This window comes from Podarcis tiliguerta (genome assembly GCF_965153285.1).
Source record: "Podarcis tiliguerta genome assembly, chromosome: 4".
NCBI lineage: Eukaryota > Metazoa > Chordata > Lepidosauria > Squamata > Lacertidae > Podarcis > Podarcis tiliguerta.
Window position 1 is genome coordinate 94,806,336 of NC_139537.1, and position 24,731 is coordinate 94,831,066.

Sequence of the window (24,731 nt, forward strand, 5' to 3'; positions counted from 1 at the left end):
ATCACAACATCTGGACCATCATTGAATCGGCAATGATCAATTAAGCAGTGCAGAACGCTCAAATCCTGCACAGAACACATAGTACATTTTAGTTTAATAAGTGCAAAGTTGTAGTTAAATCCAGTGAGACCTAGGCACATTTATGTTATAAAATCAGTTCTGTTTAATCCTCATCCAGATTTTTATATCTAACAGCATCCTTTTAAACTGGGTGCGGATTGAAAGGATAAAGCCTAATTTCCAAAGGAGGTTCTGAATTGCTTCAAAAAGCCAGGGCAGAAAATACTTTTGGGCAAGTTCTCTCTCTTCCTTCTCTGTTGGTCAAGATTATTTCCAGTTCTTTCTTTGGAACAACAACCTCTCTGCATCTTCTTCCATTTCCTCTAAAGCTTCCATCTTAACTACATATTGCAAAGCACAATAGAACTAGTCTGCTTTTATAGTTAAGGACTGCAGCTTTATGATTGGCGTCACCATTAAAATGGCACACATCCCTACAGGAACAGATACAAAAATAAAGTATATAGAGATCTGACATTAACTTCCAAGAGATGACTGTAATAAATACAGGGTGTGTGTTGCAGCACAAGGGAGCCAAAATTAAGCCATCTCCCGTGTCCCTTCAAAGAACCATCATAAAAAACCATCATAAAAAGGCAGACCAGGCAGCGAGGAAGGGAGATAATTTTTTTTAAAAAAAGCCAATACAGTGGTGCCTCGCAAGACGAAAAGAAGCCGTTCCGGGAGTCTCTTCGTCTAGCGGCTTTTTCGTCTTGCGAAGCAACCCCATTAGCGGATTAGCGGTATTAGCGGCTATTAAAGGCTTAAGGGATTAGCGGATTAGCTGCTAAAAGGCTATTAGCAGCTTAGTGCCTTAGAAAAAGGGGGTGGGGAGCGAAAAAAAATCGCAGGAACTCGCAAGACATTTTCGTCTTGCGAAGCAAGCCCATAGGAAATTCGTTTTGCGAAGCACCTCCAAAACGGAAAACCCTTTCGTCTAGCGGGTTTTCCGTCTTGCGAGGCATTCGTCTTGCGGGGCACCACTGTACAATCTTTACTGTCCCTCACTACAGGTTCCCTTTTATTTTTGTCTATTACCACCGCTGGAGAAGAGAAGTGAGGTGCATTCAACATAGGAAGGACTGCAGCTCAGTGAAAGAACCTGCTTTATAGGCCAGTGGCAATACTTGATTTCACAGTACCTCAGGTTGGTTATGTACCTGAACAGGTAGAAGCCTACCTTCCTGGTCAAATGTACCACTTACCAACACAACTATCACCTTATACATGAAATAAATAAACAATCTGTACTGAGCTTCAGTTTACTGGCTTTCATTCAATACATCACAGGTTCTAAACAGCAGTCCAACGCTTCCTCAACCTCTCAATTTTGCATCCTAAAACTGTTTAGTATTTTCACCAGATTCTAATGGACAGGATCTAGAAGCCTCCTTTGCCTTCTGACGAAATCTGTGCAGTCTCAGAATGAAGGTTTGTATTGGTCCTGAAACCTGCACTATTCCGTTGCCGTAAACATGGGGCATTTGTGAGCTTAAAGACTGCAACACTGTCAAAATTAATCTGGGTAGAAGTCATCTAGTATAGAGATGAATTCACATGTGCTTATATACAAATTACAACATCGTGCATGTCCGAAAGCCATGATGAGTAAGATGAGCTTTCATGTGTCACCAGTGAAGGTTTGGAAGGATAGTAGTTAAAATGGCACAAAGCAGTTGTCATTTATCAGCTCAGGGAAAGCATATCCAGAGAAGATAAATTACCAAAAGGATTATGAACACAGGGGATGCCATCAGGCTTAGGAACATTTGAAAGAAAATAACGCCATGACGGAAAGTTGAGCTCCACTACGTTGTAAGTCCTGGGTTAAACAATAAAAAAGTACAACCTGGCAACGTTCCCAATGGAAAAACCTGTTGAACAACAACAACAAAAACTTCAGTTGAAAGAAAATGCCCTATATTGATTAATATGCTTACACAAGCAGATATTTCTACAGGCTCCAATTCTAAGCAAACTGAGATGCTTATAATAGCTCTAATCCATGGGACATTGAGAAGTAAATGTGCGTAGAATCAAGGTGCTAGCTGTAAAAAAAATTGAATGTAGACACATAAACAAATCTATCACCAGCATTACAGACCACCATGGAGATATTAAAACTTGTAAAGTGTCTCACAACTACGTCAGTCCCATAGTAGCAACATTTTCCCATACAGAATTCCATTTTTCATTCCATTTACCAATTATCTGTAAGCATGCGCAAGGAGTTATCTAGCATAAATGAGAGAGGGCAACCGATAATACTGTTTCATTTATTTTCTGAGTCAACAAGTGCCCAGTTGTGACAGATCAGAGAACAGAATCACCACCACATCAAGTCTTGTTCAGAAAACAACAAATGCACAATTCTTTTAAATATTCTCATAATCACTCTATATAACCTGGAGACATCAACACCAGCAAACATTGGTTATTGCTGCAACTGACCATAAATTTTTAAGTTTCTACAGCAGGGTGCAACATCCCAGTACCACTGCCAAGATTTAAAACGTTTTTGGAGTTAAACTAAAACATGTATAAGATGAGTCATTGTGGCAGCAGAATATGTACTGTAGGAAATAAAAGCTCATTTACAAGTGGGAGAAACATACTCACACTTCATTGGCAGTAATTTATGGAACTTCCGCTCCAGTAAACATAATATTTAAAATTCTGGAAAATGTGTCTGTTTTCACTGCTGTTTTTATTCACAGATCTAGGATGACATTACAAAATAGTCCTTATGGTTGTAGCGTTTCTTTAAATTGTTTTTAAAATTATCAAATGGCATCCAGCAGTTTTATGAACTGCCATGGCTTTGCTTAAGATCAGAGTAAAGAGGGGAGCAAATTTTCCCAAGGAAGAATAAACTGAACAGGTTATACAAACACACGCACCATTACTTCAGTTAATTGGCCCAGAGATTGTTTTTTCCAAATAGAATTCCAGCTTTTAATTCTTTGTAAGCTCTACAATTCACTTCCACACTTCCAGGGCTCCCATTTAGCTCTACAGGACAAAATAAATGGGCTGCAATTGGGAAAGTTCTGGAGGAGAGAAAATAACCCACTTCAGCAAGCACAGATTTAACCCTAATTCCAGTGTTGTCCCCCAACTTGAGTACACATCTTTACGTGGTTTGTTATAGGCGCATTGCTGCCACTCACTGTCACACAAAAAGCCAGTGCGGTGTGTGGTGGCAAAAAAGGACAGGGAGGGGAGAGGAAAGAAAACAGAGAAATAATTTGTGCTGTCCTAAATTCCTTGAAGGAAAATCAAGATTAGAACGTAGTTTAAAAACACACACACACAAAAAACACACACACACGGTAAAGTGCTGTTATTGGAGATGCCTCTATGTTCTTGATACCAGGAGAGTGGAAAAGCCAACTCCAGTCATAAAAAAGCCCATGTCCCTAAAATATACAGGAATTCACTCTGACCCTTTGTCTGTCCTACCTATCATAATGATGGACATGTTACTAGGGTAATATAAACACACAGCTAAAAGAGTAACATAAACATAGTTGTGAAAACAGACAAGAGTTAATCATGCTGCTATTATATACCATCAGAAGTTTCAAGCCGCAATTTGTTTTAAATAGCATTTCAAGGGCTATGAAAAGTAACTTAAATCACCACTAGGATGCATTGTCCTAATCAAAGGATTAAATCAAGAAGGGCATAGAATACTGAAGAAGTCCAGTAGCAGCACAGATGAAAAATACACTAAAAGGTAGCCCAGCAAATAAAGCAATATAATCAGAAGATTAACCTGCAGTGTATATAATAGGGAATACTACATAAGAATATGTAGAAATTGAGTGGTATCCAGCTAAACGGTTCCACTAGCACAAGGACTTTTAGTTGTATAATGGAATATCTCTATCTTCTCTTCTTCTCATGTGCATCCCCTAAATCTACTCCAGAAGGATACAAAACCCCCATAGCAGATTTAGGGGGTGCACGGGGACATTCCATTGTGTAGCTAAAAGTCTTTGTGCTAGCAGAACTGTTTAGCTGTATACCGCTCTATGTTCAAAAATATATATGCTCACAACTTGAGGTTAACTTTTAAAATTTTAAGTGCTCCAGTTAGTTTTACCATGCGGGTAGGATATAACTGTCCTGTGTCTTTTACTGATTTATTATCTGAATCAATCAAAAATAAAATAAAGAAATCACCAAGACTAACTGTTTTTAACCAGCAAGTCACACACATTTCTGTGGCTGGGCAGGGCATATTTCATCCATCCATGTCTCCTTAGGCTCAGAAGTAAACGGAGCTTCAACAGTCTTATCTTCAAACATATTTTCTTTTGGCAAAAGTTGAAGAAACAGGCACATTAGCTAGAAACATAGCTTGATGCTATTTTAAACACCATAACCGCCTTCCAATTTAGTCATTTTAAAATCATGGGATACTCACAGGTCCTGCAACATCACAAGACGTACAACCTGGTATCTACTGAAATCGTCTTGTTTCCACTCTGGTTAAGCAAGGAGACACCCTAACTCTTTCTGAAGTCGTAAATTATTAAGTTTTGAAATGTCCATCTGTACATGTCAAAATATGTATTTTAAAATGAAGATAAAACACTTCAAGTTCCAACTGTGTCTTTTGCCATTAGAAGAACAATCCATCACAGTTTATCCTAGATCAGAACACATTTCCCCTTAATACATAAAAACGTAAATTAAGGGTCTGTCTGTATGTACCGTATTTTTCATGCCATAGGGCGCACCTAGTTTTTAGAGGGGGAAATCAAGAAGAAAAATCTTATTTCCCCCCCCAGCCCCAAAGAGCAGTGTACAGGCTGTGAGCAGCCTGTCAGCTTCTCCCAGAGCTGCTGGGGCTGCCAGGGGAAGCCCGGGTCCCCCCCCCCCCCCAGCCCCAAAGAGCAAAGAAGCCAAGACAGCCAGCGGGATCCATCCCACTGGCTGTCTTGGCTTCCTCTTTAGCCGTGCGCAACCTCTCCCTGCCAGAGGGGCTGTGCGGGCTATGGCACAAGCCAAGACAGTGAGCGGGATGGATCCTGCTCACTGTCTTGGCTTCCTCTTTAGCCGCGCGCAACCTCTCCAACCGGGAGAGGCTGCACGGGGCTAAAGAAGACATAGCCGCGTGTAGCCTCTTCCTGCCGGAGGGGCTGCGTGCAGCTATCCCTGAAGCCTGTGGAGCGCAGCGGGAACTCACGCTGCACTCCGAAGGCTTCAAGCAGCTATCCTTGAAGCCTGGAGAGCGAGAGGGGTCAGCGCGCACCGACGCCTCTCGCTCTCCAGGCTTCAGCGAAAGCAATGCGAAGCCTTCGGAGCATGGAGGGAGCGCTCCCTTTGCGCTTCGGAGGCTTCGCGTTGCTATCGCTGAAGCCAAGGCGCCTGCATTCATTCCATAGGACGCACACACATTTCCCCTTAATTTTTGGAGGGGGAAAAGTGCGTCCTATAGAGCGAAAAATACGGTATGCTAGTACTGTTCAGGAGCAGACCCACAGAAATTGATGGACATGGCTAACTTAGGTTCATTTAATTTCAATTGCTCTACTCTTGAGTAGGACTTAGCTGGATACAGCCAAATAACTCTGCCCTCCCTTTTTGCACCTCTGTTAAGATGGCTAATCTGTTTCAAGACTGCTGAGCCTGGCTATGGAGAAGCATGCCTCAGATTTAGAAGGTACTGGTTTTAACAATGTGCTTGGTGTTGGTGCCCACTTGATTAGCCACCGAAAATAATATTGGCGAGTCTCCAACTTCTAAGTTAATATACATTATATGAGAGGCATCTTTCCTGTGCAAAACATTCTGCAAAGGAGGCCATTCTGCAGGTGCCATAGCAATCACATATCACCAGGAGAGAGCCCTCTCAATACAGACACCCCAATCATGGAACTCTCTCTCTAGAGCTGCTTATCTGGTGCCTAGCATGAAAAGTTTTAAGTGTCAGCCATTTGCACACACATTTAGTTGATTTTAGCCATTTGATGCTGTTCCCTTCATTGTTTTATTATCTTTTTCTCTAAGCCACTTTGAAAACTGATTTGAAATTACCGGAGGGGAGGGGGTGAGTTAAATAAATATAATAAATAAATGCTTCCTTTTGTTTTTTACAGGTCAAGTTTTTGCCCCACTGCTTTTTAATAAGCCTTTGTTTTCCTTTTTAAAATAGCAGTTGGTGAAGCTTGCCTTGGATTAAAGCCAAGGCCAAAAGCTCAGCCCTCTGGATTCTAAGCTGAGTCTTTAGAGAGGAAGCGTTAAACACCATTCTTTTAAAGAAGAGAGATGCAAAGACTTTATGCCAAATCCTGGTACTGTTGCATTTTGGGTTCTTTGTCCATCTGTATGTAAATGTGGTAGCTACTCTGAGTCAGAAGTCAATGTGAAAGCAAGTCATCTTACACCTCTTAAGCAATAAAAAAGCCAAACCACAGCAAGTGCTAGGGAGTTCTGAGTGCAGAAAGCACATCCTTGAATTTGTGACAGTGTGACTTCCAAGTCTCCCAAGATACTTATAGGCACAGTACTATAAGATATTTTCTCAAGTCAGTTTTCCTTACTGTCAAGGGCAAAAAACCCACAAAAGGAGGCAGGGACAGCTTTATTTGTGGAGATATTTTCCATAATTGTTGCCCAAAGAAATTGTTAAAGCAAAACCAAAGCAAAGCAAAGCGACATGCTCCAGCTACAGACACTAGACATTATGGAACATTGAGGCGAAGCCAGGTCAGAGGTTGATGCCCCTTCTGCACTATTGCCGAAAATTTCTATGCTGCATTCATGTCCCATTAATAATAGTCGAAAGGGTCTCTTTTTGTCGAAAAGTCAAATGCCACTTTATCGTAGAATGAAGGCAGGATAGCAGGCAGGTATCACTATTTTCAGACTGCATGGATTTTTCTTTAACTTTTAGATTCAGGATCAGACTGTTTCACAAATAAATGGAGGCTTATGGAGACAGTTAAAGAGTACATCTCCTGCAATAGTTAGTACACAGGCTGCCTGCGGACTGTCTCGCTAGAGTGGTGCATGCTCTGGTTATCTCCCGCTTGGACTACTGCAAATGTGCTCTATGTGGGGCTATCTTTGAAGGTGACCCAGAAACCACAACTAATCCAGAATGTGGCAGCTGGACTGGTGACTGGGAGCAGCCACCAAGACCACATAACACCAGTCCTGAAAGACCTACATTGGCTCCCAGTATGTTTCCAAGCACAATTCAAAGTGTTGGTGCTGGCCTTTAAAGCCCTAAATGGCCTCGGCCCAGTATACCTGAAGGAGTGTCTCCATCCCCATCGTTCTGCTTGGACACTGAGGTCCAGCTCTGAGGGCCTTCTGGCGGTTCCCTCACTGTGAGAAGTGGAGTTACAGGGAACCAGACAGAGAGCCTTCTCAGTAGTGGCGCCCAACCTGTGGAAAGCCCTTCCTGTGGAACGCCCTCCCATCAGATGGCAAGGAAATAAACAACTATCTGACTTTTAGAAGACATCTGAAGGCAGCCTTGTTTGGCGAAGTTTTTAATGTCTGATGTTTTATTGTATTTTTAATATTTTGTTGGAAGCTGTGGTTCCCCAGAGTGGCTGGGGAAACCCAGCCATATGGGCGGGTTATAAATATACTATTATTATTATTATTATTATTATTATTATTATTAATCTCTTATTTAATTTTTTATGTGGTTTTAATTGTGTGTGTGTGTTTGTGTATATATATAAAATTGTTGTAAACAGCTCTGATAATTTTAATGGAATTGTGGTATACTGGTATTTTAAAGAAATAAATAAATGTTAACTAGTCCAGTGATAGTCCATAAGGCATACTATCCAAACAGCATTATAACAATTATACATGCTTAGGAAGTTGAGGTAGTTTTAATCTCTTTTAGAACGTGGCAAACCCGTTCTTCTGGGTTTCACCGCACACGAATGCGCAGAAGTGCTCTATTGTGCCGTGCGCAGAAGCGGCGCCTCATGTTGTGGACTTTTCGGGGTACGTAAGGACCCCCAGAACAAATTAAGTTCGTATCCGGAGGGTCCACTGTATTTTGAAGTTCTAAGAAGATATTCCATATGACAATGCTACATCTTTTTGATGGGGTCTGTGATGCATTTGTAACCTATAAAATATAAATGTTTAAATGCATAGCTACAGCTGAACACACATTGTGGAGCTTGATAGCTCATGAAGCGCTCAACAGCTTGGATTGAAACATGTTTAGTGCATGCAGGACAGCACTTCCAGTTGCACAAAGGAGGAAAGGTCCCATGATTTACACCAGATCTCCTATCCATCTGCAGCCCTCTGTGCCATACCTTGCTCAAGAGTCTCCCAACCCCTGGATTGCCTTTTTGAGGTGGTTCTGGGGTAGTAGGTTTCCTATTACAGTAATGATTTGCTGGCTAAGAATTTATTTTTCTTAATTAGTGTTTGCCTTACGTTGCCTTACACCTTACATCAACAGAGATTTTCCTTTTCTGGAACTTGTGATTCACCGTAAGCAATAGTTTTTGCAATTGCATAAGCACAGAGAAAAGAGCTTTTCGGGCTGATGTGAGCGATCAATTACTTCAGAAAAAGACAAGATTCTATAACTAAAAAGAGCAGATTTTAAAATCTATGTTTGAGTTTTAGAATATGCAGAGTTACTATTCAATTATGCTAATTTTATTTCTGTTTTATAAACAGGTATTGGACTAAGAAACTGATTTATTAGTCACCAGAATAAAGTTATAATAATTGCACTGACTAGAAAATTAGGTGTTAGTTACACTCTTCATCACACGGTTTGCCAGAGGCATTGCTTAACTGCCAGTCAGGCTAGGCAACATTCCATATACTTTGTATAAACAAATATGTTTGGAAGTTTCAGATTATACCAACATTGGTAACTAGGGCTTGGTTAGCAACAATACACTTTTGTCTTTTTGATCAGTCCTGTACAAGTACGTGCTCATACAAAGAAATGTTATTTATTGATTTGGCTGCACGTTACATCCAATCCCGTTGAATCAGGACGGCTTCAAATAATTAACACTTCCTTTCCCTTTGGTTCTGCCCTCTCCCCTCCGTATCTTCCACAGATCAATTATCTTCATCAATGAAGCAAACCTGCAACAGTATTTGATGCCTCCCACTCTATTCTTTTAAATCGGGGATGGGGAACCACCAGTCCGTGAGACTGTTTCAGCCTAGTCACATCCACCTGTCCTATATCGGACATCCTACATGGGAGCAGGTAAGGGCGGGGCTTGGCTGAAAGGTGCACCACAGGCACTATTAATCGATAGTGCCTGAAAAGCCACTTGCACACTGCTCCCCAAGGGTTTTGTGAATGTGAAGTGCAGGGCTCGCAAAGCGCTTTGAACTGCACTTCCCAAACACCTGACAGCTGGTTGATTGAGCAGTGCTTTGCAAATGCAAAACACTCAAGGAGCTGCTGAGTGTTTGGGATGCGCTGTGCAAAGGGCTTTTATGCTCAGCACTTCCCAATCACCAAGCACAGGGCTTGAAAACCTCCTTGCACAGCGCCTCCCGAGTGCCCAGCAACCAGTGCATTGTTCGACATTTGGGAAGCGCTGTGCAAAGTGGGTTAAATCACCTGACGTTATGATGATTGACAGGTGGTGATTTCACTCAGAGTAGACCCATTGAAAGGGATGCGAGTGGCACTGTGGGTTAAACCACAGAGCCTAGGACTTGCCGATCAGTAGGTCGGCGGTTCGAATCCCCATGACGGGGTGAGCTCCTGTTGCTCGGTCTCAGCTCCTGCCAACCTAGCACATCAAAGTGCAAGCAGATAAATAGGTACCGCTCCGTCGGGAAGGTAAACGGCGTTTCCGTGCGCTGCTCTGGTTTGCCAGAAACGGCTTAGTTATGCTGGCCACATGACCCAGAAGCTGTACGCCGGCTCCCTCGGCCAATAAAGCGAGATGAGCACCACAACCCCAGAGTCGGTCACGACTGGACCTAATGGTCAGGGGTCCCCTTTACCCTTCACTCTGAAGGAAACTTAATGATATGCACTCCCTTGTAAGCAGCAGGTGGCAGAAGCAGGAACCAGATCAAAGTTTGCTTTTTTTAAAAAATATTTGTTTCACAAATACCGTCTGGTTACTTTAACATTAGACATTCTCAGAATTTACCCATTTCAATAGGCCTACTCAAGAGTATGGTTTAGATATCACCCACTGTAATTTTGAAGGCACAACATGCTTAAAATGTTTCCAAAGTGGTATTTGCTCATGCAATGTGGCTTCTCCTTCTTCTTCGCTCCCCTGCAGCCAGATCACCGGTCAGGGGTGTGTGTGTGTGTGTGTGTGTGTGTGTGTGCTCGCGCCACAGGGGAAGGGTGCTGGAAGAGGGAAAGGAGAAAGTGGAAGTCGTGATGCGCCAGGGGATTTCTATTGTGCAACTGTGTGGTCATTGATGTCAGCCATTGTTTGCTAACTTGTTTCATTTCCCCCATACATTCATATCTTAAAATAATTTAGAGCAGGTATCCCAAAGACCCATGATCATGCGGAAGTGGGATATGTTTGATAAAAGTCAGCAATAATACAAGTTTCATCCAAAAGTGCTTTGTTTAATGATAAAATGACTACAGATTTTTTTTTAATGCACAATTTGCTAAAAACCAATGTACATACAGTGGTGCCCCGCAAGACGAATGCCTCGCAAGACGGAAAACCCGCTAGACGAAAGGGTTTTCCGTTTTGGAGGTGCTTCGCAAAACGAATTTGCTATGGGCTTGCTTCGCAAGACGAAAATGTCTTGCGATTCCTGGGGGTTTTTTCCCGCTCCCCACCCCCTTTTTCTAAGGGACTAAGCTGCTAATAGCCTTTTAGCAGCTAATCCGCTAATCCCTTAAGCCTTTAATAGCCGCTAAACCGCTAATAGCGCTAATCCGCTAATGGGCTTGCTTCGCAAGACGAAAAAAACCGCAAGACGAAGAGACTCGCGGAACGGATTCTTTTCGTCTTGCAAGGCACCACTGTATAAGCATGTTTCCCAGAAATGCTGATTTCAAGTTTAATAATATGTTAACAACCTTAAATGTCACAATTTTATTTTGCCCTAATTCAGTTGAGACATCCTAATCATTAATTTATACCCTTTACTGCTTTATATGCAAGAAAATCAAATAAGACATGTCACACTTTAGAAAGAGACCAGAGGCGAAAAACATATTAGTATATATTCTTTAAAAAAGAAGCTTACTGATATAAAAAGCTTTCACATAAGCACAAAACTGTCATTAACATCTGTCATAAAATTTCAAAATGGATTTACTTTCACATCAAAAGCCAAGTGATGTTAGTCAGTAATAAGAGATGCTACACTTTTATGTCACCACTTGCAGTCTTATGAAAATCTCATGACAAATATGAAAATGACCAACAATAAACCAAGACTGTCTGCCAAGTTCTTTCTCAAGAGAAGAGAAGAGAAGTGTTCAACAGCATGACTGCTGTGTCAAAAGCTGTAGCACAGATTTTATCGTAACACTGATATAACAGCCTTATGAATGAAGCAATAAGTGACTTCTGACTTCCTATCTGGTAAGAATTTCCAGCTGGCAAGCTGAGTGAGAAAAGGGGCTCTAAGGTTGAAGGAGCTAAGAACAAGGAGCCATGAGGTTGAATGACTAAAAGAGTGGGACAGAGACAGCAGTTAACTACCTAAAAAAGGTTGTTATGCAGACAAATTAACAGTTGTAGTGCAGTATGTCCATATTGCCAATAAACAGAATGTTCCACAGCTTAGCACGGAGAGCCAGAGGAAATCTCTAATCTTTGCTAATGGATTCAAGATGCCAATAAAGACAACAACTACCAAACTACAGTTCAGGCAAATATACATTCGTTGGGAAGTTTACTTTTTTCTGCTAAATTTTTCAAATGGTTTACTAGAAACTTGGCTTTTCCAATTCTTCGCTCCCAATAACAATTTACACAACGTTAGCTTGTCAGAGATCTAAATATGACAGCCTGGACAGGGTGAAAGGAGAAGCTCAAGCTGTCAAGCACAGTGACACCTCTGAACAAGTAGTTTGAAACCAGAAACCTCAACTTTATTTGTACAAATGTCTTAAGTCTCTTTTTAAATAAATGTGAAAGGAAAAAGAAAGGTGAACGTACTTACTGTTCTAAAAGCTGCTCATGTTTTCCTAAAGCATCTTTTTCAGCTGCAATAGCTCTTTCTCTCTCAGTCACAGCATTATCTCTGGCTTCTCTTAAATTTCTGAAATTCAAAAGTGTTTCAGAGTAAATGTTCCTTTTATTCTCTAGTATATTTTCACAAGTTTTTTCACAAGATCTAGTTTTTCTGTAACTGAGCTCCAACAGGGGAAAATCTGGTTATGTGCATACATTTTTCTTTCCGTTCTTCATCCACCAATTCCCTCAAAATTTCATAGAAACTTGTGTATGTATTTAGATAGAATACAGTGGTGCCTCGGGTTACATACGCTTCAGGTTACATACACTTCAGGTTACAGACTCCGCTAACACAGAAATAGTACCTCAGGTTAAGAACTCTGCTTCAGGATGAGAACAGAAATCGCGTGGCGGCAGCACGAGGCCCCATTAGCTAAAGTGGTGCTTCAGGTTAAGAACAGTTTCAGGTTAAGTACGGACCTCCGGAACGAATTAAGTACTTGACCTGTACTAGCTTATTAATTCCATTTATGAATCACTTCCTATGAAATATCTCAAAAAGATTAACAACACCATCAACAATAAAAATCATACAACTTCATTACTTATATAAAAACCAATTCCAATCTAATGCAGATACAAACTGGGATTAAAGATCTCCACTTAGAAGGCTTGTTGAAAGGGTAGGTGTAATAGCAACAGATCTGTCAGAGAGCAGAACTTTGCAGGGGTGTAGGAAAGGAAACTCACAAGGAGCTCAGGGACAGGGAAGCAATGAGATTTTGGTAGTAGTAACTGGAAAGACCTAGCATCTAAAAGCTGAGAAGCAGAATGGTAAGGTCTTCAAGATAAGACAAGTTAACATCAGGGAACTATAGCAATAAAGGATAGGGGATAGATAGGAAGTACCTGGAGGAAGGCTATGTGAAAAAGGGAAATGGTAAAATAGTTGGAAACTGTGGGCAAGAAGGGTGGAGAGAAACCACAAACAGGCTCTAGCAAGTGTACTGTGAAGCCACAGGTGGGCAAAGGAGGCCAAAGAGATGGATTTGGTCCCAAGTCACAATGTGGAATTGCTGTGCAGATCACATCCTTCTCCATCTAGGCTAGCATTTTCTTGCCATGATAGGAAAGAAACCGTCCCCTCCTGTTTTCTGGAGTCAAATGTGTGTGTTTGTGTGTAATATATATGAAGGTTCCATTTACCTAACATAATTAGCATCAACTGATAATACACTGATATCATGTGCGAACATATCCAATATATTTTTTAAACCACCCAAGGCAGGGGCCATCACCACATTTTCCTCAAGTCCTTGCTGGAACAACTCTAGCCAGACAGGCAGATACGGTAGACAACTTCAATCTATACAGTGGTACCTCAGGTTAAGTACTTAATTCGTTCCGGAGGTCCGTACTTAACCTGAAACTGTTCTTAACCTGAAGCACCACTTTAGCTAATGGGGCCTCCTGCTGCTGCCGCGCCGCCGGAGCACGATTTCTGTTCTCATCCTGAAGCAAAGTTCTGAACCTGAAGCACTATTTCTGGGTTAGCGGAGTCTGTAGCCTGAAGCGTATGTAACCCGAGGTACCACTGTACTGTACAAAATATGGCATATGACCTATGATATAGAAATCCTTGTACAGGTAGACAATTTTTTTTACTTTAAACGAATCCACATATAACAGATACTTCCTTTTATATACTCTGTATTTACTGACTTGGAATTGTGGTGTGTGTGTGAATTTTAGACATTTTTTATAACTCTGTAGTGTCACATGGACCTGAGATTCATTGTATGGTATTCTGGATTGCATATTTCAGTACAGTGGCCCCTGCCCTGTGGAGCACACTTACCACTGAGGTCAGACTGGCAACTGACATAGGTTGTGAAGCATCCAATAAAATATAAACAATTTTTCTAGACGGTATAAACAATTAGGCGTTTTTGCTGTTTAGGATTGTGGTACTTATTTTAATGTATACCACTGTGGTACCATTTTGGTGTTTGGTGGCTTATACCCTTGCCTGATAACTAAATACGCCCCCCCTCAAGAGTAGGTAGTAATAATACAATTGCAATCCCCTTACTCACTCAGGTGCCAGCTAGACTCATTTTTTAAAATAATATTTTTTATTATTTTTAGCATACAATTTTTTTTAAAGCATACCACACAAATTATTATACATATGTCTTTGTTTGGACTTCCTTCAGCATCTCTGATAGCCTTCCGTCTTGATTATTTCTCCTGCAATTCTTAACTTAATATTGCCTTTACCTTTTCTAACAAATCATTTCTCCCTTTCCATTTTTACAATATTTCTTAAATTACTCCTCACAGAACTTCTTGTAGTCCTACAAACGTAATCTGATAATCACAAATACTTTTCAGATACTCAGTAAATTTAGTCCAGTCTTTGGTAAACCTCTGGTCCCACCGGTCTCGGATACTTCCTGTTAGCTTGTCTAATTCTGCGTAGTCCATCAATTGGTGCCAGCTAGACTCATATTCTGAGTCTATAGTGCTGATTGGTTGAAAGTGGCTATGTGATAACATCACGGGAGGCAACTAACCTAATTCAGAGTGAGGGCAATGCAATTCAGGATGAATTACCCTCACTCTGAATAAATTTCACTTGTTTTCCGTAATGCCATCACAAATCTGATTGGCTGATTGAAGAACATACTGTTCCCAGAATGAAGGCTGAAATGTTAAAGCTTATCAAAGCTACTGAAAAACCCCTTTCATGCTAAAATATTTGTATCACAGCCCTACTATTTTTAGTTCTTCCTAATTTGAGACCCAAACTTTGTTAAGGCCTAGCTCCTATATTAAATTTATGCTCATAATATCAAATATTCACCTATTTTATGAATATGTGTTTTAACGTGGCAGTTGTACAGAGATTTCACCTTTGAAGTTTCATTGTTTCTTTTGAGGAGGAGAAATGCTGCATTAACAATTGCTATTTTTAGATCAAAAAGCAGCTCTCATTTTAGCTATAAGGCTTTTAAGCTTGAAACACTAGGCTCAATTCTCACATTACTTTTTGATGTGGGTGCTGCTTCACAAAGTGACTTTACCATATCGTTGTCATGTGGTAAATATTGCATGCGGATGCTGTTTATTCTGATGTGGTATGCTAGATGTCATTGTGTAAAATAATAATCAAATGAAACACTTCATGACAATTATGTTTTAGATCCACCTTCTCCAGTCTGCCCCCCCCCCAGATGTTCTATTGGATCATGCCTCACACTGGCCACTGATTTTACTATTAACATCCCTTGCCTATAAAACAGAAAATTTAAAAGTGGTGCAGATTTATGTAACTACTACAAGATGAAAAAGTCAGACTCTGTTGCCTTATGTACAAATGTTGTACAGGCCTTCAAATACCATTCCATGAGGAGAATTTTCCTAACAATTTACTATTTTAAAATGGTCTATCTCTAAAAAATAAAATAAATTCTCAGAGGAAAACATTTTATGGTCAAAAGTTATAGATGGTTAGGTCTGTTTTTACTTTCTTTGAATAATGGTGTGTGCTCATCTGCCAAATAATAATAATGGGAAAACTACAACTAAGCCAGTGAACAACAGCAACAAGAAACAGGGAAACTAAAAACAAAACACAAAGGGATTCAAAAATATCAAGTGAGATGCAACTGAGGAACACTTTCCATTGTGACAAGGCTGATTCGTATAGTTCCAGCAACAAATAAATAAATAGAACAGCAGAGCATTCAGTAAATGAACAATCAAATATGTATCCTCCAAGTCACTTCAGGTGCATTTGTGTAAATTTTTAGGTGTACACCCTACTCTGATTCTTAATCTTATTAGGACTGATTCACACATCACATTTTCTAAGTGTACACTTTAAAGTATTTTAAATGCAAAGTAAGTAACATTGAACGCAACAAACAGTTATTTGCACACATGTAACACTCAGTAGGGTGCCAATAATGCCTTTGCACTCAGTGTCAATTCTAGGTTTGCTGTTTTGTAATGTGTAAAATGGCTCAACGCAACATTTATAAGCCCAGAGGCATCTTCAAGAACACTGCAAGGGATGTTACAACAATCCCTTGAGAGAAATTTGCTTTGCCTCAAACCATAAAAAGGGATCTTATATTATCCTTGGAAAAGGATCTAATACATATGGCTTTATGTCAGCAAAACATTCTGTATCTTACACAAATATATGTAATGCTAAGATGCTAAGGAGACAAACTTTCTAGGTTCCTCCTCCTTTCCTCAAAAAGCAGTGAGCTTTTTCTCTTGCCTTCCTTTAATCATTTTGCCCATTTTTCTGCAGCAGCATGATGTTGAGTGTTTTGCATATGTTTTATGAACATATGAAGCTGCCTTAATGTAATGAGTTACATCATTAGGTAATCTTGCCCAGTCAAGTCTACTTTAACTGGCGACAGTATGATGGGTTGAGTGTAAATAAGGATTTTTCTATCTATTCATATTATATTAGATGCTGACTGTCCTGAGACTGGCTGAAAAGGTAACACAGGCCTGTCAGAAAAGGCTTACAAAATGATACAAAGTGAAATATTACTTTAGCTGGGAATACTGTTTGCAAGGGATTTATTCTAGCTATTCTTGCAAAAGCTATAGTTGCAAAGAACCAAACACTTTTCTTTAAAGATCGTGCACTGATAAAATGATTCTTGCAGCTTCTAAAGGAGTTGAAGACTCTTCTGCTACATCCTTGAACTGCTATGTAAAGATATTGATCCATAGCAGCTACTTTCTCAAGAGCATGTTCTTTTTTGGGGGACTAAAGTGCACCTCAGCTTATGTCACTAGATCTGTTGTTTTCAATGCAGAAAACTGTTGTTCCTTGAGTTGATTGACTTCTTCCTGCAAGCTCATGTATGTAATTTGAAAGCCTGTTTGTATGAAAGTCACCTCATTATTTCAAAACGGGTGCTGGAAATGGGACTGCTAGTCTTAACTGAAAGGTGTTTCTGACTGGGCGCTAAGATGCCTACAAGTGGGATTGTGTCCCCCCCAGCATTCAAAAGCAGGAAGCATTGTCACTCCAAAGAAGTTGTTCTGTCTCCCTCCTCTGGAGTCAGTTTCCTGCTTGAAGCAGATCTTTCAAACACCATATCCTGTTCTTTTGTCTGTGCATTGTGTCATTATTGTTTCTCCATGTGCCTTAGTCAGGGAGAAGAGAGCTCCTGTGATTTCTCCCCTCCCCAGTTGTCTTAGTGCCTTTACTTCTCCTCCGTTTTGCTTGCCTCTGTTTGTGTCAGAAGCACCTGTCTCCTCGGGGCCCTGTTACATCTTGTGTGAATCATGCTCCACTCCTTCTCAATTAAATTTAACCTGCTGCCATCAACAAGGAAAACCATAGCCCTTGTTCAAAGTTAACCCAACCAAGAGTCTGTCAGTATGCTTGAGTGATTGTCCTTCCAAGTGGAGGGAACCCAGTAGCTGTAGGCTAGGCAGCCCTAGAACTCTAGCCTGTAACAATGTGCCATTATTTCCTTCTGGTCCCATCAATGTAGCCGCCACCATTTTATTGCCATTGTATTTGTTGCCGTTGCTCTTTTTGAGATGGGGTGGTGGTGGTAGATGAAGAGTATAGAATGTTGCAAGTTGGGTTAAAAGCAAGTTCCAGCTCTGCAAAAGTTGACATTTGCCAAGCATCCGAACTTAATTATGTGGCCTAAGGATTGCATGTTGCAGCAGTGTATTGGGTTGTGGAAAAGTAGAGTGTGTATTTGTCTAGAGAAGCACTATGTAGAGAAGTGCTGGAAATAAGCAGAGACAGAATGATTAACACCCCAATCTAGAATGCGTCTATGTAAATGTAACTCACAGTTTTCAATCACATTTGTTTTCCAGTTAGCAGGTTTAGGAATGGTGTGTTGAACAACTATAGTGTGACAGCTTTTATAATCACTTCAGAGGCCTACAAGCACAACCTGCTTTGAGTTTCATAACACGATACAAATTTTCAAAGCACATAGCTACATTAAACAACAGAAAACGTGTGTGAGTTTAAGAACAGAAATATAATGATTCACTGGCTTACCACACCCTTTTTGTCCCAACAGGGATAAAAATAAAGCATTGTTTTCAAGATTCTTATTCACAAATGTTCTTTTATATCATAAAGACATTCAGGAATTGGCAGTAAAGAAACCATAACTTCAAGATGAAGAACAAAATTTCTGCCAACTGGTTCCAGACCAATATTTTTAGCTATTTTGCATGCAAACATTTTTACATCTGTCAAACCTCCATAAACAAACAGACCTTAAAGCTGTTTTATGTAACACAATACAAGTCTGTACATGGGAAGCAAAGCTTTCTGTTAACCCCAGTGATGCAATAAGTAGTTGGTATAATTTACCTGACTGGTGGTAGAGGAGAAGGGAAATGAGGACTAAATACTACCTATCAGTTCTTTAGCTTTCACAAGTCAACATAAGGCTATTTAAAACCTAAAACTTCATTCCATGCAAATGCAGTTGACTGCACAAACCTGTTGCATTCTGTTTGCATTACTACCTGTCATAATTTGTATGTTCATATTTCAGGAACCATGCACACACATAAGAACCTGATTATTATAGAGAAGAGTTTGATCATATTCTCTCATAGAGGCAGCACCGTGTTCTGAACTAAACTTCCATTTGCTCTGCCACCACTGTCAAAAAGAGAGATTTTAGAAAAAAGGATTTTGAAGGTAACAAGGAGTGACAGAAAGTAAGACTTCTAAAAATGAGCCGAAGGCTCATTGTGGCTCATTAATGATACAGCATGGTCTGTCTTACATCTGAATGAAACAGAAGGTTGCTTTTGCTATTCCAACTAAAAATATTTCGGTGTGGGAACTGTTGCAGTGTGCCTCGTCATCAGAAACGAGGGTCACGGGAGACAAATCCACAACATAGCCTCTTCCAGGTGCATTCCAGACCAATGCCGGCACAGAGAGAAGCCATGTTGTTGTTGTTTAGTCATTTAGTCGTGTCCGACTCTTCTTGACCCATGGACCAGAGCATGCCAGGAACTCCTGAATTCCACTGCCTCCCGCAGTTAGGTCAAGCTCATGTTGGTAGCTTCGAGAAGCCATAGTGATGAGTAAAAATGAGGATCTAAAATGTGTTTCAGAATTATCAAACACCAAATGCAAGGTATTTTCCTTATTTGTTTTTATGTTCCAATATTTCTAAAAGTAGTTACCCACCTGTTTTCACGTTCATACATTTCCTTTGTAGCTGTTCGAAGCTGTTGTATTTCTTGAGATGTCTTCTGCCTTATTTGTTCCAATTCATTATGCAGTTTGTTTTCATATTCTGTTTTATAATGGTCTCTTTATTAAAAAAAAGAAAGCAAAGCAAGTTAAAAAAATTCTGTAGCTTTCTTTGTATTATCCCTTTTGAGTTGCTTATCACCCAGTAAGATTTATCAAACGGTGGCATTCTGCTTGTGCAACCAGGACTTCCCATTCTGCTTCCAAGGTTGGGTTGGGGGGACCCTCTGAAGAAAATGTGGTGTTGGATCTCACCGACTGAGAAGACTCAGTGCTTTTTTACTCCTAGATAAAAAGAACTGCTCTGTTATATACGTCTTCCTTTTGGCCTAGTGCCAACCTGAGCCTGAGCTCAGCTACTAGCTAAAATGATAAGAAGAGTTGCCATCCCTTAAGCAGTAGCAGATTCCTGCATATATGTTGTTACCAACTGAACCAATACTCGTTCAGAATTCACAAATACTCCCTTTCATATGTAAGTTATTTTGTATTGATGTTGGTGACATGCTATAGAACTGCAAATAAGTCCACAGGAGCTTTACTACTAACGATGCAAAATAAAACATTATAGTATCACTGATCTTAAGCTACTTGGAGATTTTTTAAACTAGACTGGATTGTTGAATCAAATATTAAAGGCATCATAATATAGTCATACCTTGGGTTGAAGTAGATTTGGGTTGAGCATTTTTGGGTTGCACTCCGCAATGACACGGAAGTAATTGAGTGTGTTACTTCCAGGTTTCACCGCTCGCGCATGCACAGACGCTCAAAATGACGTCATGCGCATGTGTGGAAGTGGTGAATCACGACCTGCACACGCGTGGACGCGGTTTGCGTTTGCTTCAGGATGTGAACGGGGCTCCGGAACAGATCCCGTTCACATCCAGAGGTACCGCTGTAGTCTTAGTTTTAGGAATATAGTGCAACCTGAGGAAAATATTAACAGGCTTAATTTCTGACTGTAAATCCTCTAGTGATAATGTAAAATTATTGTTTTAAGTTTTATAAAGGTCTCACAGCTGCTTTAAGATTTTTCTGTATGTAGAAACTAAAACCTGAGAACACTACAACATAATTTGATTTCAACTGATTGTTTCTGGGGAAATCTGATCAACTGACCAAAAACATTATGTTTACTGTAAATAATTTTGTCCAACCCAACAAGAGTCTACTGCCATGAATCATTTGTTGAATGAATTAACAGAACTGTGTACCTGGATGTGACATATTTCTCATAAATTTCTTCTCTGGCCTTCTTAGCATCTTCTAGCTGAACCTGAAGCCTTTCAAGGCGATCTTCTTCATGAGCACAGCGAACATTAAGCTCCATGTTTTGACGGTTGAGGTAATCCTTATCTTTTTGCAGTAAGGTAACAGACTGCTGTAAAGTTGCAACCTTTAAATACAAAAGAGCTATGATAAAATCAGGCAGTCTGCAATACAACCCCCACCTCCCAGGTTAGAGTTTTTTCTTATTTTATTTAAAAGATTTATAGATGTTAGTCACACTCAGGGTGGATCCACCGAAACTGCTGGATGCAAGGTCACTGAGTAGTATTCAACAAAGGTTTACTCAGAGTCGACTCTCTGAAATGAATGAGCACAACTAAATTATTCCATTAAATTTAACGGGTCTATTCTGAGTAAAACTTAGTTGACTACCACCCCCTGATTTCAATTGCTCAACTCTGTATGACTTAGCTGAGTACCACTGTGAATATTTATATTTAACAGAGCTTCCAGGGTGGTTTAAGAAAACAAGATGCAATTCTGAATCTCCCCATTGCAATGGGTGACACAGTTCTCTTAACTGAACAACCTAGATTTGCATTTGTACTCATTCCTTGCTCTTTAGGTATATATATTGCTGTGGCACCACACTGTTTATCCCTGCATGCAGTACAATGTAATTTATATATACAGTGGTACCTTGGTTTACGAACTTAATCCATTCTGGAAGTCCATTCTTAAACCAAAGCGTTCTTAAACCAAGATGTGCTTTCCCATAGCAGCGGGGGACTCAATTTACAAATGGAACACACTGAACAGGAAGCGGAACATGTTCTGCTTCCAAGGCAAAATTCACAAACCAAAACACCTACTTCCGGGTTTGCAGCGTTCTTAATCCAAGTTGTTCATAAACTAAGCTTTTCTTAAACCAAGGTACCACTGTATGACTCATTCCAAGTCTAAAAAAGTATCATTTATACACAAAATTATATACAAATAATTTGCCTATATACAAATTATAATCAAAATTTATAAATTTTATTATGTTTTCTAGTTGAGTGTCTCTTTGTTCTTCCCCTCGCCCACATGCTCCCCCCCCTTGATATATAGATTTCAGCAGTGAAATGATGGGATTCAAATAGATTCCTTTGCATATATATTCCTTATCCATTCTATATAAACAGCACTATGTGGTGAATCTCAGTTATTCAAGAAATACCAGAATGAGGAAACACATCCTTCCACTCTCCAAGTTTCCCAGATGTGGTTCTGGGTAGGCACAGAACCTATTAAGTGTGACTGCAAAGAGGTGACAAAAGAAGAAGGTATCTAAATCATGAACAATGATAACACTGTTTAAATACAGATGATACTCCTAAAAGACAGAATCAAGGAAAGCTAGGTGCCAAAGGATGGCTGGTGGAGTTTCAGGCAGTTAATATTGGGAAAGAGATTGGCAAAGAAGGGATGCCTAGCTCATGAACTGGATTGTCAAGCAGTTTGTTGTACCATAAAGATCCAACCTCTGTAGAACAAGCACCCCCAAACTCGGCCCTCCAGATGTTTTGGGACTACAATTCCCATCATCCCAGACCACTGCTCCTGTTAGTGAGGGATGATGGGAGTTGTAGTCCCAAAAATCTGGAGGGCCGAGTTTGGGGGTGCCTGCAGTAAACTACTCCAGGTATATATCAAATATAAGTGTAAAAGAAAAGGGGGGGGAGAAAATTCTAATTTGGGCCTTTGTACATTTTGAATAAATGTTTCGGATAAATGTCAAATTAGATATGAAGATCTCACCTCTTTTGATAAATCATTTCTTTCTTTGGTTAGCGCTTTGTGTGATACTTCCAATATTTCATATTTTCTTCGAAGCTCTGAAAAATCATGTTCAAATGCATCACGCTCGCTGTTGGGGGGGAAATGAGAGTATTATAAAGTAATGTCCCCCTCAAACCCTTGACTGCTTCTGTAATCTATGATTCCTGTGCAAATCTAACACCAACAGTCCTTCAGATATTCTTTCATCAGTGGAGCCCAAATTAAGTTACAGTAAGTCTTGTGTACATTAATTTGGACCATGCTGAGTCCAAGAATCTTGTTTCCCTTGCGCTTTCATATCGTTTCACATTGCAAAACGCAGTGTCATCACTTTCCCAATCTGCAAAAGCCCTGCAAAGCTCCCTGGTTGATACACTCATTCTCTTGTTTTATAGTTCCAAACATGTTTGGTGGCCTCCAAGCATCCACCCTTCTTTGCTAGCTCAAAGTAGCCCCAGTACAAGACAAGATACTTATTGGAACATTCTCCTTGTTCACAGGCACCATTGGATATAACCCATTACCTTTGATCCAAATCAATATGAGAGCTCCTTCTATAATTTTCTTTACTAACGACGCACTTACCCTTTTACTTTATCGTAATTCTCTTGTCTATAATCTCCTTGATGAATCATTTGCCTCGTATCAGCTAGTTCAAGTGTTAAACGCTGACATCTGACTTCTAGTTCTGACCGATTTCTTCGCTCTGCTTCATAGTTCTGCAAAACAAACACCACACCGCTATTTAATGTGAAAATAGAGGCTGGGATTCAGATAAATATACCATGCACACAAAAGTGTTCTGCCACAGCCCTTGGCATTTTTAATTCCTCCCTTTGATCAATTGTCTTACAAACTCTGTAAGTTTAAAAAGGGGGTTGCCATAGGGCATGTTGGGGGAAGGCAGTGCAAGGAAGATGAACACACAGCCACACTTGGTTCCAGAAGTTGATACATGGTTCTTCACAGGGCTTTTTTTTCTACAAAAAGAGGTGCCGGAACAAAAGTTGTTGAGCTTTGCCAGAACGCACAAAAGATGTGCCGGAACTCAGTTCTTGGCTGCAAAAAAGTCCTGGTTCTTCAGACATACCGTATTTTTCGCTCTATAGGATACACTTTCCCCCCTCCAAAAATTAAGAGGACGTGTGTGCGTCCTATGGAGCGAATGCAGGCTCTTTGGCTTCAGCGATAGCAACGCAAAGCCTTTGAAGCGCAGAGGGAGCGCTCCCTCCACGCTCCGGAGGCTTCGCGTTGCTTTCGCTGAAGCCTGGAGGGCAAGAGCTCCCGCTATGCTCCGAAGGCTTCGGAGAGCAAGACTCTCCGGTTTCAGCAGAGAGGGAGAGGTGCACAGAGCCCCTTCAGCGAAGCGGGAGGAGAAATGGAAGGGGCTCCGTTTCTCCTGCCGCTTCGCTGAAGGGGCGCTGAGCAGAGAGGGGGAGATTTTTTTTTTCTTGTTCTCCCCCTCTAAAACAAGGTGCGTCCTATAGAGCGAAAAATACAGTAGGTTACAAACACCATTTTGTTAATTACAAAGACAGAACTATATTACATTGGATTCAGTCTTGAGATATGGCAGCAGAAAAGCAAGTGGAAAGTGACTTTCCTGCTTTCCCCACTCAGCCCCCCAAACCTGCTGAATGAGATATGTTGTGGCACAGGAGGCTGAGGAGGATGCGGAAAATAGCTGGAAAGAATGGGGGGCGGGAATCAGATGGAGGACCTTCTGTGGGTGCAACTTTTATTTCCTTTCTTCCTCAGCTGTCTATGCTACAGCCGCCCCATTCTATTGGTTCTTGTGGCCTTGGGAGGAGGCAGGAAATCACCTTTTACCAACACCCTTCTGCCAGTGTTTCTCTGTATCTAATACCTTTTCACTAAGACAGAAGTCCTTTCTGGAAGTCTAAATAAGGAGACAACTAGCCACACCAAGTTTGCATCAGATATAACATCCGTAAAGGTACCTCCATTAGCATTACTGCTAACATAGTTTCAAGATCTTTATAGCTACGACAGGCACGCAGAGCGTTCATGCCAATTAATAATAATAGAATCATAGAATCATAGAGTTGGAAGAGACCACAAGGGTCATCGAGTCCAACCCCCTGCCAAGCAGGAAACACCATCAGAGCACTCCTGACATATGGTTGTCAAGCCTCTGCTTAAAGACCTCCAAAGAAGGA

At 40.6% G+C, this 24,731-nt stretch overlaps 1 protein-coding gene across 1 annotated transcript in view; it reads right to left on the reverse strand.

The window, feature by feature from the left end:
* Positions 1 to 24,731, reverse strand: part of PIBF1 (progesterone immunomodulatory binding factor 1) — an 84,543-nt gene that overhangs the window by 52,133 nt on the left and 7,679 nt on the right. Inside the window, exons 6-10 of the mRNA XM_083435821.1 lie at positions 23,137 to 23,270; positions 22,531 to 22,639; positions 20,715 to 20,896; positions 19,432 to 19,557; positions 12,196 to 12,294 (exon numbers count right to left, since the gene is read on the reverse strand). Of these exons, the coding sequence (XP_083291947.1) occupies positions 12,196 to 12,294; positions 19,432 to 19,557; positions 20,715 to 20,896; positions 22,531 to 22,639; positions 23,137 to 23,270 (650 nt within the window). The remainder of the gene's footprint in view (positions 1 to 12,195; positions 12,295 to 19,431; positions 19,558 to 20,714; positions 20,897 to 22,530; positions 22,640 to 23,136; positions 23,271 to 24,731) is intronic.